Source organism: Thamnophis sirtalis, unplaced genomic scaffold (assembly GCF_051295495.1).
Source record: "Thamnophis sirtalis isolate CommonGarterSnake01/CBP01778 unplaced genomic scaffold, rThaSir2_p1.2 scaffold_5, whole genome shotgun sequence".
NCBI classification, from domain to species: domain Eukaryota; kingdom Metazoa; phylum Chordata; class Lepidosauria; order Squamata; family Natricidae; genus Thamnophis; species Thamnophis sirtalis.
Window position 1 is genome coordinate 89725797 of NW_028261385.1, and position 18302 is coordinate 89744098.

The 18302-nt window shown below is 43.8% G+C and overlaps 1 protein-coding gene across 1 annotated transcript; it reads right to left on the reverse strand.

The window, feature by feature from the left end:
- Positions 1–13177: 13177 nt before the first annotated feature.
- LOC148045462 (uncharacterized) lies at positions 13178–15020 on the reverse strand. The gene is made up of 2 exons (XM_087717018.1): positions 13339–15020; positions 13178–13196 (listed from the first exon to the last, which is right to left on the reverse strand). Exons 1-2 carry the CDS (start codon positions 14703–14705, stop codon positions 13178–13180), a joined length of 1386 nt encoding a protein of 461 aa, XP_087573144.1. The 5' UTR covers positions 14706–15020.
- Positions 15021–18302: the final 3282 nt, after the last annotated feature.

Sequence of the window (18302 nt, forward strand, 5' to 3'; positions counted from 1 at the left end):
AGATTTATGGCCCGGATTTAGAAACTGATGATATGAAAGTGAGAATGGTCTTACTGTCATTGGAGAAAAAAGCGGCTAAATGGATGGTGGGCTTACACCAATGCAATTCCCCTCTCCTGAGGAATTTTAATGACTTTATGGCTGCAATGAAGAGGAGGTTTGATGACCCGCTGATTGAGAAACGTGGGAGGGTGAAATTTATGGCCCTGAAGCAGGGAAATAGACCGGTGGCTGATTATATTCAGGAGTTTCAACAGTTGTCAGCCTATATGAGGGGATGGTCAGAAGACACTTTGTTGGATCAGTTAGCTGGGGGATTGAATGAAAAAATTTACCAGCAGTGCGTTAACAGACACCTTCCTCCAACGGACCAGCATTCCATCCTGGTGATGCCTTTCGAAGTTATCTCACACCTGACATTTGGGAGAATTATGATTGGACTGTGCACAGGATGCCAAGGGGAGGGGAATGAATTATACAATATATTCTTTGCTTTCGCGCCTGACAAGGGGAAGGGGACAAGGGGAAGGGGATAAATAAGAGAATACAAAAATTAAAATGCGACAACATTGACAATTTAAAGTGGGGCTGGATATTTCAACAGCCCCAGGCCTGCCGGAACAGCCAGGACTTAGTAGCTTTATGGAAGGCCGGGAGGGTAGTAAGGGTCCGGATCTCAATGGGGAGGTCGTTCCAGAGGGCCGGAGCTGCAACAGAGAAGGCCCTCCCCCAGGGGGTCTCCAGCCAGCATTGGCTGGCAGATGGAATCCAGAGAAGGCCAAGTCTGTGCGATCGAATCGGTCTTAGGGTGGTAATTGGCAGGAGGCGGTCTCTCAGGTACCCAGGTCCGATGCCATGCAGGGCTTTAAAAGTAACGACTAGCACCTTGAAGCGTGTCCGGAGACCAATGGGCAGCCAGTGGAGCTTGCAGAGGATAGGTGTAACGTGGGTGTACCTAGGTGCACCCACAATTGCTCGCGCGGCTGCGTTCTGGACTAACTGAAGTCTTCGAACGCTCTTCAAGGGCAGCCCCATGTAGAGCGCGTTACAGTAATCCAGTCTTGAGGTGATGAGGGTGTGAATGACTATCCAAAGGGCCTCCCGGTCCAGGTAGGGTCGCAATTGGTGCACCAGACAAACCTGGGCAAAGGTCCCCCTGGTCACAGCCGACAAATGATTTTCGAACGTCAGCTGTGAATCCAGGAGGACTCCCAAATTGCGAACCCTCTCTGATTTCACCCCCCAGGCTAAGGGATGGAATAGCTGGACCATCAATAGCCACTTGGTCTTGTTGGGATTGAGTGCAAGCTTGTTCGTTCCCATCCAGACCCTAACAGCCTCCAGGCACTGGCACATCACCTCCACCGCTTCACTGAGTTGGCATGGGGTGGACAGATACAGTTGTGTGTCGTCCACATATTGGTGGTATTTAATCCCGTGCCATCGTATGATCTCACCCAGGGACTTCATGTAGATGTTAAATAGGAGGGGGGACAGGACCGAACCCTGCGGCACCCCATAGTTGAGGGGCCTAGGGGTCGACCTCTGCCCTCTGACCAACACCGACTGCGACCTGTCCGAGAGGTAGGAGGAGAACCACTGTAGGACGGTGCCTCCCACTCCCGCCGCCCGATGCTGCCCCGGGTCTGCCGCCTCAGATAGTGCCACTACTCAGTCCACCCCATTTTTGGTGCTACAAACCTCGGATAGGCAGGGCACTCAGAGACTGGCCGATCATCTTTCCTAGTGACCACCATTCCTGGCCTCGGCTAGAGCCTTTTCTACTTCTCCTCCTCCGTGTCCTCCCCCCGCTTCATCTTCTCAAGAAATACCATCGCTGCAGTGAGCATGAGCATGAAAATTCTATGGTATACCAGCAACGCCTGCAGCTTGTTTCCTATACACGGACTTTGGACTTTTGGCCTTGGGTGCCTTTTCGGGACTTGGAGGAAGGGAGAGGGGTGGAGCAGCTCTCCCTCCTCCTTTCACATTATTGACTATCTTAAACTGCACTAGCGCGATGCCACTTCAAGGTCACCTGGCTGGAAAAAGAAGGTAGCTGCATATCAAACTACTCTTGAGAGTGACCGTTCTGAAAACATCTTGCTTGAACCTGATTGGCAGTGGGGAGGTCAGCAATGGGAGGCAGTTAAGGAAGGGGAAAATTGAACTTAGGGATTTTGATGTGCGATTCTCAGTTCTGGCTATGCATTACCGCAGTACACTTGACTTCTAATAAAATTGTACCTTTCTCAGCAAATGGAGCCAAAGATAATTTCAATTTAGAAATTTAAGCAGATCTGCCACTGTAACTACCTTTGCTTATTATGCATGGGCTTGCATAGAAGGGTCCAATTTGAAAAATAAAAGACCAAAAAGTTTTTGATTCCTATAAATTAGCAGTCACATATATTTTGTCATGAAAGTGATCTTATTAGAAAGTATCTCTGCCAGCTGGACACTTTCCTGGTAAAACAGATCTGCTTGGAAATAACCATGTGATGGTTTATTTTTGTGCTAGTACTAAACAGTCTCCATGGGCAACCTTTGAACAGTAGATAAAGTGCTTTTTTTTACTAAGTGAAACTACTGGTGGACTCCATGAATCTGTTTGAAATTATGATCGACCTTAAAAAAGGAGACTTATGACCTGGATAGGAAGTTCTGATGATTGTCCCCTCCCTCCCCTCACAGTCACATGATTGCACTTTCAGATATTCAGCCATTAAAGCTGTCAAGTTACAAGACCCTTGCACCCCTAACCCTTTAGAAAAAACCCCCAAGGGTGTTCAAACTTGACAGGTTTAAGACTTGTGGACTTCAACTCCCAGAATTCCTCCTCTCGTGCTTCATCTTGATGATGTGCAAATGGGCGGGGGGAGGGAGCAGGAACCGGTTCTAAATAGCACTGTAGATTTGTGGAGCCTCTTCTATAGAAGAGATTAGAACTGGCAGGAACCCACCCCTGGACTACCTATATGGTTCTGAAGCTGATGGGCCCATTTCAAATGTTGGTATTAATCTCTAAAAATTGAAATGAGTTGGAAAGAGTAGCAGACAGTCCATCGTCTCCTATACATGTCTACCTACCTTTTGCATATTGTGCCTGTTGAATGAACACTGAGATAGATAATGACCTTTCAGATAGCCACAGTCCACTAATGGCACAATTTTGCTAGAGAAGAACGTGGCATCAGGGGATAATTACACTCTTGAGCACTGCTTTAAATGTTTCCTTTTAGGCTATATATAGCTCTCGTCTGATGCTACGGTGTGCTCTGTTTTGTTATGCATTACACTGTTTGCCTTAAGCAGATTCTGTGTTGTAAATTAAAATATTGTAATGATTTTTTTGGTAAGCGATGTAAACACCTTCCTTTTAATGTGGCATGGATACATTCAATAAAATGTATGCAGTAAACATCGGAAAAATGAACCCAGTAAGATCAACTGTACCTTGTGTCACCACAAAAGACTGTGTTTTTTCCCCTGCTTGTTTATAGAAGTATTTTAAAAGCATTTTCCTTCCTTAGGCTTGCACTTATGCCAAAAAAAAAAAAAAAAAAATTCTCAGAAGATTCAAATGTAAATAAATTACTTCATTGCTAAGAGCAAAGTTTTTAGTTTTAAGATAGGTAGGCCACAAAAACTGATAAAAGAAGCCTGGAGGAACTGTATAGAAAAGTACTGTTGGAAATGACTTTAGAGTTAATTTGGTCCGGTGTTGGCGAACCAATGACACATATGTGCATGCTATGTCAATTTTTGGTGACATGCCAGGCATTCAGACCAGAGGTTGCTGCCGGCTTTACTGCCAGTTCAGTGCATGCGCAATTTGCTCCACACACGTGCACGGTTGCCCATAAATAGGTCTGTGCATGCGCAGAACATTTTAAAATGTTCCAGGCCAGCAAACCACTACTGGTTTAGCCGAACCAGTCTGAACCAATAGGAACCCACCTCTGATTCAGACCCTCTGGTAGTCTTGAGAGGGCCCTGCACTTACACAATGTCTGGCTCCTGCGAGAATGGGGTGTACTTCCCCGCTTTTTTTCAGACTGCAAGGCCTTACAAGAGCATTTTCTGAAATTTCCAGGCTTCATGCAACCTGGAGCTGCCTTGGATAGACATTACAAAAAATATTTACAAATATGTAAATACTTATTAAATAACTAGCCTATAACCTATAGCATTGCCGAGGTATTTATTTATACGGGAAAATATCTGGATCAAACGGAATTTCTAATGTTGGATTTTCCCCCTTACCAGATGGAGCCCCCTTGTGGAGTACTGTGAAGCCATTACCATGGCAATTCCACTGTGCTTAACAGTAGAAGCCAGTACGGCACAACAGGCTGTATCTTAACAGAACATACACTCCAAAAGGTTTTACTTCCACAGTATTTTTCTACAGAGAGTAAGTCATCTGTGTACCAAGTTTGGTTGAAATTGCTTCAGGCATTCCAGAGATATGCTGGTACATACACACACAGCCGTTCATATACATATATTTGGTGTGTGTGTGTGTGTGTGTGTGTGTGTGTGTGTGTGTGTGAGAGAGAGAGAGAGAGAGAGAGAGAGAGAGAGAGAGAGAGAGAGAGAGAGAAGGGAGGGAGGGAGGGAGGGAGAGGGAGAGATGCCAGAAGAGTTAAGGAAGGCGTTTTCTGAATTTTCGATATGTCAAGCCCAAAATGTTTACAATCAGTAATATATTTGAAGCCTCTGAACCGAAAGCCTGCTCAGTGCAGACTTTACTACAGCATTTCTGAGATTTGACCATCCAGCCTTTGTTTAAATACTTATAATAAACAAAAGCTTGCTACTCTGAAGGTTCCCCTATACCCCTGGTTGATAGCTCATAGTCAGAAAGCTTCTCCAGTGACTTGCCTTATTCTTAAAAACTGACTTGTATTTTTAAACTCATTGGCTCTTGTCTTACTCCCTGGGGCAAATGAGAATCAGTCTGTTCCCTCTTCTGGGTGACAAGACTTGATATTTGACAAGTGTTATCAGAGCTCAGAGCAGAGCAGTGAAGCCCCCAGGTAGATATTCCACTCCAAACTGGAGCTATTAACAAGCACTTTTGGAGTTTGGTCATTAAACTGTAGTAGAATTAAGAGACCAGGAAGCCAAGCGATGCAATATAGGAAAAGTTTATTGAATGCGCAGGTTCAAACATGCCAAAATCAGCATCAGAAGTTTGAACCCCGAAGGGTTCTTAAAGCCATACATTTATAGTGCAATTTACGTCATCATCTATAGAGGCAGTGTTTAAGCATATAAGGTAATGAGAGGAACCAAAAACTGTCTATGCCAGATGGCCAACAATTACTATTCTTAAAATATACATGGTCAGCACCTTATAGATCATGGGTGACATAAACAGGACACATCTTGCAAGATGACAGGAAACTCCCTGTCTGGGTCGGCTTGTTCCCAGATGTGTAAAAATATATATTGCTTTCTTCAGCAACTGTCAGCAATTGTTTTCTGCTTAATGGTGCAAAACCTCTACTTTGATCAGAGTATTTGATATTAAACATGGCCTGTAGAATTGTGGATCATAATTGGGCCTTTTAGTCCGCCTTAGTCCCCCCTTTGGGACTCATCTGACATGTCCAGAAGAGTCACATACTCAGGTTCAGTGGATAGTTCTCCCACCGGTTGCATTCTTTCATATTCCCATAAGGCCATTACCTGTGCCGTTGCCTTCCGCTCTGCTACCAGGGATAAACTATTAGAAATAGTACGCACAAAAATAGGTAAAACACAAGGAATTAATACACATCCTGCAGCAATTAAGCCTATTAAAGCAACTATAGCTTGCAAGCCTGGCAATCTAAGGAACCAGGAACCAAAGATTTCCTTGAAGTTGAATCCTCGCCACACCTGGTCAGGATTGTGGGTCAATTGACGCATTTCTGTAGTCAATTGTTTAACAACAGTCCCAGTTTCATCTATTTGCAGGCAACAATAGAAAGATTAAACTTAAAACATACGCCCCCTTCTTTAGCCAGCAAGTAATCTAAAGCCAAGCGATTCTGATACACTGCTGTCCTTATTTTATCTGTAGCCTCGGATATTATATTAAGAGCCTTATCAATACGTTGGCCTGCTAAATCTAATACTGCTTGAAGGCGTATAATTCTATTTAGCATATAAATGGGTGTGCGATACCCATAGGACCCATCTTCTGCCCACGTAGCCCTGCCGTATGTACATACAATTCTCTCCGAACTCCAAACATCACTGTCTTCCAAGGTGGCCCAATCCTTACAAAGGAAATTGGTAAAAACTGTATCAAGTTCGCGTTTCCTTCTAGCCTGTAGACCAACCTTTTCGTACAATGGGATTCCTAGCACCTGGCGGGCTTTCATGGGTAATAAGAAAAATGAGGGCTTAATCCATCCTAAGATGCATGAACCAGACCAATCTCTAGGCAAAGTTTCATAAGCCAACTTTCCACAAATCCAGTACATAGCTTCTGGAGCTTTCCATAGGTTATCAATAGAGGAGGAATCTAGGTAATTCAAATAAGTCATATCAAAACGTGGGGGCTGGGTAATGTTAGCTGGCGAAGACCAGATATTATAGTCAGGATTCCAAGATCCCAGACAAATTAAATCTCCAACATGAACTGATCCATTTCTTACGAAGCAATTCCTTCCTACCAGATTAGTGGACAAGGTCCACACAATCCCAGTAAACTCTTTCCTCGTTGTAATATTACCAGTATAGGAAAGATTGTTATATATTACAGGATCAGCTTCCATGGCTTCCCATGGCCACTGCTCTCCCATGTTAGTTCCTCCACAAACAAAGCAATTTTTAACAGTCAAGGTTTTAGCCACTTGTTCGGCCATTTCTATAAACAAATTATTTGCCTTGGTACTTATTGGTAGTGGGTCTTCTAATTTTTGCAAGGTGTCATACACCGACCATCCGAGGGATTTTACTTCTCCATCCTTAACCTTCTCAACTTTTATAGTTAGGTATGTTTTTGGGTCCAATCCTTTACCGTCAATTCCAAAGCCATATGTTACTATGGATGGGATGTTACGAGATACTTCCATTTGTATCATATTTCCATTGCCCCTTCTAAAGGACGTTATATGGGCACATCCTTTATATCCGCCTCCTGTATAGTCACAAACACACTGCCACCCAGTACATTGCACATTGCCTGCACAAGGTAACCACTGGTTAGGATTACCATTTTTCCAACTATTCAATTTTTCGCATAGATATTTATGATTATCTTTGTAAGCATTGACCCAAGACTGATCTCCACAGGATACACTCCAGCCTCTCTTAGTGGCTGTGCACGCATCAAACCACAAAATCAGGGGTTGTTTGCCCTGTTGCAATTGCACAGTATAATTAAGGAAATACAGCTTGCCCTCTCCTTCTGGATCATTTGTAGCACCCACTTTGGGCAAACCTGTCCATAGGGTTACATTGAGGCGAACTGGAGTGTTGGGATTATAACATACAGTCTTTCCTTGTAAAGTACATAGGCTGTACATGGTTTTGTTATGCAGGCAATTCATTTTAGTGGATTGACATCCTTGAGGTAGCTGTGTATGATATACCAAGGTGTTAACAGTTCGCGTCCCTATTTTAGCTTTAGTAATGCAGGGCGAACAATCATCTGACCCACTTTTGGTTACCGCAGTTGGTACCCTTTTGGTTCGGGTGGGATTATCATCATTCCAATAGGGTTTGATGTCCCTGGAGGGTTCCCACAATACTTGGCACAACCCACTCCATCCTAATGGTACGTTTTGACTCTTATTATTATTACAAAGAAATAGTATGTCTTCCGGGCTTCCTTCTGCTGTCACACAGCAACTAGACCATAGGGTTTTATCAATCCATAGACACCTTGGGTCCCCCTGATCCCAACTACTCTTAGTTGCTTCCTTACACAAGTCGTAAATCCCTTTTCTCCATTCATCATTATGACTATTACAAGACCACGCCAATCCTTTCTTGGAATACCTGGGCGTTACCTCTATTGTGAGATCACATCCCTTATGTACTGTTCTCCAATATTGGAATTCCCCTTTTTGAAATCCTCCTCCTTTGATACAAATGGTGCTTAGGGGTGGTCTACTCGGGTAAGGGCTTATTTCTCTCTTACTTCTACGTCTCTTGGGTTTCCTTCTTAGAGTTACTCCAAATTCAATAGGACGCATTTGTACCATACATGCCCCTTGCCATCCAGATTTTAATTGTGAAGGGGAAGTAATACGGATCCAACCCCAATAATGGGGGGTTCCACAATCCAAAATCAGAGGTGGTTCTCCCCCCTTTTGTTGGGCTTTTGTACACATCCCTTTCCGCATTAGATATCCCACATATGGGCATACATCTGGGTTGGAAAAACCTCGCGACTGACAGGTGATTTTGGCAATTTTATCAAATAGGTCAGGGAGTTTGCAAGGGTGCGGTAGGATTCCGTTCCAACAATTCGGAGAAAACATAATGGGGGTTGTCTCCTCCCCTTCCCTGGATCCGACATTATAAGATCGTATGATATGGGGTCTATCCTCTGGGTTGCTCCATAGTCCTAAGTTGCCCACATCAACAAGATTGCATCTGCTCCCAACACCGAATAACCATATCACTAATAGCGTGATAGACCAAACGAGCTGTATACCTCCGTGCATCCCGTTCGCACACGTCTTGACTTCTCCGATCCAGTATTGCAAGCCGAACTGTAGGGGTTAATTTGAGAGTGTAGTAGGGAGGGCCAGATCCCGTAACTATGTAGGGTGCTAATGCGTCTTCTATAATAACTATATCGCACTTAATGTTACAATAGCTATGCTGGACACAGTCAATACAGTGGGCACAGCAGCAGCATCCACATTTACAGGTACAGAACCAACACATATGGTTAGTAAAGATAAAGATGATAAAGGATGAAAGTAAATAAAGATTAGTATGCTGGTCCACTTATTCTTCACCCGTGCGAAGAAAGTCAGCTTCCGGAGTGACTTAGCAAGGGTTCTCCACTGCTGACCTTTGGAAGATTCACCAGGGGAAAGGCTGCGCTGGCTCTCCGTGTTCCCTCTCAAGTGCGGGATCTGCTTCCGGTACAGGATCGGCTTGGATTTCCCGTAAATTGTCTGTATGCAACTGTCCGTTAGCGAAGGGGACGCCAGCAAATGGCCACCAGTCAATTGCTCTTACGGTTCCGCCAATTGAGTGTTGGACCGTCGGATTGGCGTACTTCACTATACAAATAATGCATACAATAAAAGCAAGTATCACAATACCTATAGCAATACAACAAAGGATATAATTGGACGTTATTGACGAATCAATTTCAACTTCAACGGTTGGTCGCTGGGATGTGTGGTCCATTGTTTGTCAGCGGCCCTCTTTATGCGAGTCCAATGTATCCAGGTTTTAGACTCCGCGATCTTAACAGCAAGTGGAGATGTCATAATTACCTCATAAGGTCCCTTCCACCTCCCTTCTAATTGTTCCTTTTTCCAATGTTTTACCCATACTCGGTCCCCTGGCTTAAAAGAGTGACACTTAGTTACCAATCTGGGAGGGGTCTGTTCCAACACATAATTCCTCAATTTTTCAACCTGTTTATTTAGTTCTTGCACCATTTCCATGGCCCAAACTCCCCCCTTATGCCCCAAATCAGGCCATCCAGCCAAATTACGTCGTAACAACGTTGGAGGCCGACCAAACATTAACTCATATGGTGAGAGTCTATGTTGTCGTCTGGGAGCACTTCGAATTGCATATAGTGCAAGGGGTAAAGCATCGGGCCACTTCAAGTGTGTTTCCGCACAGATCTTGGTAATCTTTTCTTTTAAAGTCCTATTCATCCTTTCCACTGGAGAACCGGATTGTGGGTGGAAAGAAGAATGGAAGCGCCAGTTTACCCCGATCGCTTGTGCAATGGCTTGATTAATGTGATGGACAAACTCTGGGCCATTGTCTGACGAAATAAAAGAGGGGTTGCCAAATCGAGGAATAATTTCCTTAAGTAAAACCTTTGCTACTTCCTGTGCCTTTTTCGTTCTAGTAGGAAATGCCTCTGGCCATCCTGTGTATAAGTCCACAATAACTAACATAGCCCTATAAAATCCACTTCGTGGCATATCAGTAAAGTCAATCATAACTGTGTCCATAGGATAGTAAGCAATAGGTATAGTTCCTGGTGGAAGGGAAGGACCTTGCCTAGGATTAACTCTAGCACACGTTTCACAGGAAGATGCCACTTTTACTGCCATTCCTGCCAACCCATCTATATAGTAATCCCTCATAAGAGCTGATTCCAAAGCTGTTTTCCCCATATGGGTGGTTTCATGAGTGGAACGAACTAATTGCCATGCCACTGTGGAAGGCACATATATTCTTCCATCCGGAAGAACATACCAGCCCTTATCGATGACCGCCATCAAATCGTTGACTGCCTTATCACATTCAGATAAAGAATAGGAGGGTTGGATGTCTACTGGTATAACTCCTAAATCCAAGGCAACATTAATATACATGTCTGGTAAAGGCTCATGACGCAACGCTGCAGCTCGTGCTTCAGCGTCTGCTGCCCTGTTCCCTAAAACAATCCTATCATTTCCTCGTTGATGACCTTTACAGTGCATAACTGCCACCTTTTTTGGTTTTTGGACAGCATCTATCAATCTCTGAATTAAATGGCCATGTTGTATATATTTGCCAGCTGAGTCCCTAAATCCCCTTTCCTTGTATACCGCCCCATGAGCATGCAAAGTTAAAAAGGCGTATTTACTATCCGTCCATACATTCAAACGTTCACCTTCAGCCCGTTCCAATGCCCGAATGAGGGCCCACAATTCTGCCACTTGCGCACTCCTTCCTGCTCCCAACGGCCCGCTTTCAATTACCCCCTCATCATCAACAATGGCATAGCCTGCAACTCTCATCCCCTGGTGTATATAACTAGACCCATCAGTATACCAGTTATAATCCACCTGAGGCAAAGGTATGTCAGTTAAATCAGGTCGTGTGGAATAAACGGTTTCCAACACTTGTACACAATCATGTTCCACCTCAGTCTCCGTAGGCAAGAGAGTAGCAGGATTTAATGAGGTAGAAACCACTAGATGAACCTGGGGGTTTTCAATCATCATGGCCTGGTATTTGATGATTCGTTGGTTACTAATCCACAAATGGCCCTTCTGATCAAGAATTGCCTGAACAGAATGTGGGGTGTGGACCTTGATTGGACAGGAAAAAGTGAGTTTATTACAATCTTGCAGCAATTCCGCAATGGCTGCTAAAGCTTTCAAACAATGCGGCCACCCTTGCGCCACAGCGTCTAGTTGTTTTGACAGATATGCAACTGGTTGTTGCCACTGGCCAAGCTGTTGAGTCAATACTCCTAAGGCGACATTCCTGCGCGTATCCACATACAAATTGAAGGGCTTACTCAGATTTGGCAGGGCCAAGGCCGGAGCTCTCGATAGAGCTCCTTTAATTGCATCAAAGGCCTGATCCTGTTCATGTGTCCAAATGAAGGGGTCTGTCTTACTTCCCTTGGTAGATGAATAAAGTGGAGCCGCCATTAATGCGTAATTTGGAATCCAAATCCTACAAAAACCTGCCAAGCCTAGAAAGCCTCTCAATTGCCTCCTATCAGTTGGCCTCGCCAGATTAAGCAACGCTTGCTTTCTCTCCGGGCCTAGTGCCCTCTGCCCTTGCATTATGTCATAACCTAAATAACGGACTTTTTGTTGGACTAACTGAGCCTTACTTCTGGACGCTCGATATCCACAATCTAACAACAAACACAACATACGTCTCGTATTTTCCCAACAACCGTCCCGCGACTGTCCAGTGACCAGCACATCATCCACATATTGTAAAACCGAGTCTCCTTGTTGGAAGGGAATAAAATATTGTAAATCTTTGGCCAATGCGGTTCCAAAGAGGGTTGGGGAATTTTTGAACCCCTGAGGTAACCTTGTCCAAGTATATTGGCTCCTTGTTCCAGTATACGGATTTTCCCATTCAAAAGCAAACAATGGCTGGCTAACAGGATGAATGGGTATAGTAAAGAAGGCATCCTTTAAATCAATCACTGAAAACCATGCAGCATCAGGCGGGATGAGACTGAGCAGAGTATATGGATTAGACACAGACGGGTGAATTGTGACTGTCCTATCATTAACCACGCGCAAATCTTGCACTGGTCTAAAAGACCCATCTGGTTTTAAGATAGGCAAAATTGGAGTGTTCCATGGGGATTGAATAGGGACCAACACCCCAGCATCTAAGTATGTTAGAATACAGTCGTATATAGACAGGATGGCTTCCCTCCAATAGGGTCGCTGCTGTCCAATGTGAACAGGAGCCGCCAGGGGCTTCAATTCCACAATAATAGGGGGGTGATGTGCTGCAAATCCCGGAGGGTTATCTTCCGCCCATAATCCTGGTACATCAAATTCCCTCCATATGTCCAGACATTCTTCCTCAGAAGTCCTAACCACCATCAACCTCCACATTTCATCTGGCCGGTGACTAACAGTTAGATACTGTTTTCCCTCATCAAAGGAAATGGTAGCTCCTAACTTGCTCAACAAATCCCTTCCTAACAATGGGACAGGACATTCAGGTATATACAGGAACTCATGTTGAATTTCGGACCCCTTAAAAGTACAGGTGACTGGTTTTAAGACTTGACGTCCCACAACTTGTCCAGACACTCCTTGTACTTGAATTTGGTATGGACCAGGGGTAGTTATTGGGTTATTTATCACCGATCGTCCAGCCCCTGTGTCTACTAAAAAGGTAGTCTGTTGACCCCCAATATTCAGAGTAACCATTGGCTTGGGGGGAGTCTGCTCCAAGCCAGGTCCCCGTCAATCTGACCAACCGACTCCGGCTAGTCCAATACCCTCTACTCCTGCATTTACTTGAGCATTAAACCCTCTTCCTCTTGGACCCTGAGCCGGTTGCGACCCCCATCCACGACCTGGATGTCTGGGTGGTCCCCCTTGGCCCGTCATCATCCCTCGCCCAGTCATTCCTCGACCTGCCATGTTGCGGCCCAGCGGGCGTCGCCCGGGCGGACCCCTAAACACTCCACGTCCCCTGAGAGCTAACCTCTTTGGACACTCTCTCTGCCAATGACCCTCAGATCCACAATGGGCACATTGATTTGGCCCTAAGCCTGTCCTTCCTCCCTGTAAGGCCAATGCCAACAACTCTGTCTTCTTATGCATACAGTCCTCTTTGTCCTTCTTCTCAACCTTATCCCTATTAACATACACCTTTCTAGCTACCTCCACCAATTCAGTAGTATTCTTTCCCAAAGCTCCCTCTAACCTTTGCAATTTCTTACGAATGTCCAATGCACTCTGCGCAATAAATCTTTCATTCAACATCCTTACATTCTCTGGAGCTCTTGGGTCCATTTGAGTGTACAACTCATAAGCCTCAATCAACCTCTGAAGGAATGCCTCTGGACTCTCATCCGCTCCTTGCATAACCAACGAGGGCTTAGACAAATTCACAGGGGGCTTTCCTGCTTTCTTGAGAGCTGCCACTATCAAGGTTTGGTATGTTTGTATCTTTGCCAGGTCACCGGCTATCTTAGGATCCCATCCAGGATCCCGTTCCGGTGCCTCTTCCAAAAGTTTCTGAGCCCTATCTGCCTCTGTATGGTAACGTTCTCTAAAAACCTCTCGCATTCCTGCTTTACATTTCTCTCTCTCCTCTGCTGTTAGCAATGTAGTTAACAGCTGTTGTATATCTCGCCAATTGGGGTTATGACTATGCATAATGGTTTGAAACAAATCCGTCATTTCTGTAGGTTTCACGGACAGCGGACCAAAATGCTTTCGCCAATTCAATAAATCCGTAGTTGAAAAGGGGATATATTGAAAACAAGGGCGATATTCAGGATCTCCCTGGGCATCCACGCCTACTTGTTGTTCTGATACTCTTAATGGAAAGAGTCCTTCCTTTTCCTCTAACAACGTACTTTCCTCTTTCTCGGCTTTCGCCCTTTCCATCCCCAATCGTCTAGTTACTGGCCCTTCTCTCCTAATTCCCGTAGCCCCTAAACCACCCTCCTTGGGCTCTTTTCTCCTCACGGCCCCTTCTGTTGCTTGGGGATCCCCTGCCCCCACAGTACTTTCCTTAGCTCCACTGTCCGCTACAGCAGCAGCACCCATAGCCTGGGGCACAACAATGCCTACAGGTGCTGAGGCATAGGGAGGGGGAGGCCTGAAGAGTTCCTCTTCATCCTGGGCAAAAATCCTTTTCTTCTCTGACTCTTTTTTCTCTAAAGCTGCTATTTTTATGGTACGTCTGGGAGCTGACCTCAACTTCCCCTTTTCCTTCGGTCTCACCACACACAGGCGAACCATTTCAGCTTGACACTGTAATAATTCATCAGCCTGTCCTGCAACAGCGTCTCCCCACTGATCTATATATGGAAACTGATTAGGATAGCGTTCTTCGTTTGCAGCAATTAACGAAGTTAAATCATCTATTATTTGGTTCTGAAATGTTCCTCCCATTGGCCACCCTACCCCCATATGTGGCCACTGGTTCTGACACAAGTAGATAAGCCTATCCTTGGTCAATTTTGGGTAAGGGACTTTATAATCAGTATGGTTAAAATATGAGTCAAATCCTTTAATCATGCAGTCCAGCGGTGTGCTGGGAATGCTGCTTCCCCCACCCATTCCTAACACACTACCAGCGACCTGAGGCCCCAGAAGCCGGAACTCAATGGCCACCTGCAGGAACTGCGCTGGTTTAACCACCCACACAACTTAACTGGACTTCGTTAGGACAGCCGTCCCGAGTCCGAGGAAGTGATCAGGTTCCTCCTTCTATCTTCAAACGAGATAGGTACAATACACTTTATGAAAATACTCGCCTGAGACGTCTTCTCCCCACGAATCCTGGCCAGGAACACCACAGCTCTTTTCCTAAGTTTGCAGGGTTCTTGGACTCACGATGCGTGTCCCCCTTGGTGTGATTGGGCTGCTTTTGTTGCTTCCCGGGGCAAAAGAAGACCCGTGGCACCTGGAAGCCAAGGAGCAGCAGCCCCACACCCCAACGGGGCAAAGTGGCCCTCAGCAAAATATTGCCTTAGCTTCTCTGTCCCATCTGGGGTGCCAGAAAATGTAGTAGAATTAAGAGACCAGGAAGCCAAGCGATGCAATATAGGAAAAGTTTATTGAATGCGCAGGTTCAAACATGCCAAAATCAGCATCAGAAGTTTGAACCCCGAAGGGTTCTTAAAGCCATACATTTATAGTGCAATTTACGTCATCATCTATAGAGGCAGTGTTTAAGCATATAAGGTAATGAGAGGAACCACAAGCTGTCTATGCCAGATGGCCAACAATTACTATTCTTAAAATATACATGGTCAGCACCTTATAGATCATGGGTGACATAAACAGGACACATCTTGCAAGATGACAGGAAACTCCCTGTCTGGGTCGGCTTGTTCCCAGATGTGTAAAAATATATATTGCTTTCTTCAGCAACTGTCAGCAATTGTTTTCTGCTTAATGGTGCAAAACCTCTACTTTGATCAGAGTATTTGATATTAAACATGGCCTGTAGAATTGTGGATCATAATTGGGCCTTTTAGTCCGCCTTAAAACCAGCTTTGAGTTCATGTAGTCAAAGCTGTACTACATGAGTTATTGCCTCCTTTTGCTACTTTTTAGAATACAGCCTCTCATATATAAAACTAAAAGTGTTAGATGCATCCAAATCTCATTACAGATTGAAATATATCATATATGTCACAGTAGAACAAATTCATTCAAGTAACAAACAATTGAATGCATGCTCATCTTCTCAATTAAAAGAAACATAGAACTATAAGACTTTCATCGCTTCTTTAAAACTTAGAAGTAAGGAATCTAATATACAGGTAGTCCTCAACTTATGACCACACTTGAGCCCAAAATTTATGTTGCTAAGTGAGAAAATTGTTAAGTGAGTTTTTTATGACCTTTCTTGCCACAGTTGTTAAGTTAGTAAATAAATCACTATAGTTGTTAAGTGAATCTGGTTTCCCCATTGACTTTGCTGGTCAGAAGTTTGCAAAAGGGGATCACATGCAACCGTCCTAAATATGAATCAGTTGCTAAGCATCCAAGTGTAAATCATGTGATCACATGGATGCTGCAATGGTTGTAAGTGTGGAAAATGGTCATAAGTCACTGTTTTCAGTGCCATTGTAACTTTTAACAGTCACTAAGCAAACTATTGTAAGTTGAGGACTACCTGTACTTTATACCTTTTGGTGATCATTCTCAAAGAAGCCCCAAAAGTGGTAATCACCAAGGTGAAAGGAATGCACACTTTGGATCAATATGAAGCAGTTGGATACACAATGCTATAATCTTTCTGTTTGCTTTTTACACCCGCTTTATTGTCTCTCCTCTTCGCTTCCCCATAACTATCATATTTTAGGAAGTACAGATTCAAGGATAGGAATTACTTTTGTTCCCTTCATCTTTCTCTCTCCTTTCCAGCTTTGCAATCTTTGCATTGATAGGCCAACCAAAATTAATCCTTTGTTGTTGATTTCTCCTCATGGGACCATTTATCCCATTAACTGTACTGCCTATATTTTTCCTACCACACAGCAATGCTTCATCCATGTACACAAGTGGCAATAATGAATAATCCAACAACAGTTCTTGATTAATGTATTCTATTTTATTTTTCTTTATGTACACTGAGAGTATATGCACCAAAGACAAATCCCTTGTATGTCCAATCACACTTGGCCAATAAAGAATTCTCTTTTCTCTTCTCTCTTCTCTCCTCTCCTCTTCCCTTCCCTTCCTTTCCATTTGATTCCATTCCATTCTATTCCAGTGATGTACATGGATAAAGCATCGCTGCACAACAGTTGGATTATTAGAAGAAATTATGCCAATGGACCAAAGAGATTGGCCAACCATTTGTCTGAAATTGCATAGGGTTTCTGGCTTGACCAAGGGGTTGGACTGGAAGACCTCCAAGGTCCCTTCAAACTCTGTTATTCTGTTAAATGAAAAGATAAAGAGATTCACTATCTTGTTCTCTCTGAAAGTTGTATTTTTCCTCCTCCTTTTCACCAGCTTTGAATTGGATGCTGAATGATTCAACCTATGCAGCTTCTTACTTTTGAATGCTTCCAAAAACACAAACATGAGTGACAAAGAAAAGATCGGCTTCACTCCTGAATTCAGTCTAAGAAAAGGAAAAGACAGGGAAGAAAATAGAGGTTAAGCAATCCCACAGAGAAATATGAGGTGGGGAGAAACTTTGTAAAAGGCAAATGCCCTTTTTAAGCAATGACAAAGAGAGGCAGATGGGGATCTAAAAATTAGCCCTCATCTAGTTCTAGTCCTTAAGTCAGCTATTATGCCATCAGATATTTCATGGATTTATAAAAGGTAAGACTGTCTCCCACTTAGAGGCAGTTGTGGTTGAGTCCTGCTGACATTTGGATAGCTTATATAGTCCCCAGTATGCTTTTTAAATATTGTAACTCTTCCTGAGCACCTTTTTGATCTTTCCAATTCATATCTTCCACTCTGAAAAAGACGACTTGCTTCTAGCTCAGTGAGCCAAGAGGGCAGTGGCAGTTAATATACAATGTAATATTCCCTTCTCTCAGACAACTATGCACAGAGTCTCTGTAAGGGAGAAATCTCCACAAGCCACTTGCCTAATTCACAGCAATACAGCTGTTGAATCTTGAGAAATAACTTTGATTAACTCTTTCAGTGCTCTTTCAGACGCATGCCAGGTTGACATCGTGAAAAGCCTCGGTGACCTGAGAGAAACTTTAGTGACAGCTTGTAAATGGCACAAACTACTAATACATTTAGCTTTATTAATTATCCAGGACAAAACCTATCTTGAGAAACAACCTGAAACATACTACCTTTTCAGATAGTTTTCATAAAACTAGAGAGCCCTCATGGATAAGTTGCTTGTATTGGTCTAAGATATGGCTGTCTAAACTCATGTCCACCTGGTTTAGCGGAGAAAAAAAGTCAATACAACGCGATAATGCAAGTTTGACATCCCCACCTAGTCTAAGTCTATAATAAATTGACTCACTGGCTACAACTCCTTGATATTGTAAAAGTAGCTGAGTTATATAGAGAAATTGAGGCTTGCCTAAGCATTGTATTAACTTCCTTTTGATTTATTCATTTTTTAAATAAAACTTTTTTTAAAAATAAGGTAATTCCCCCAGCTTTGCAGGGCCTGATAGAGGTGTCTGCAGCACATTAAACTAGAAAATGTGTGTT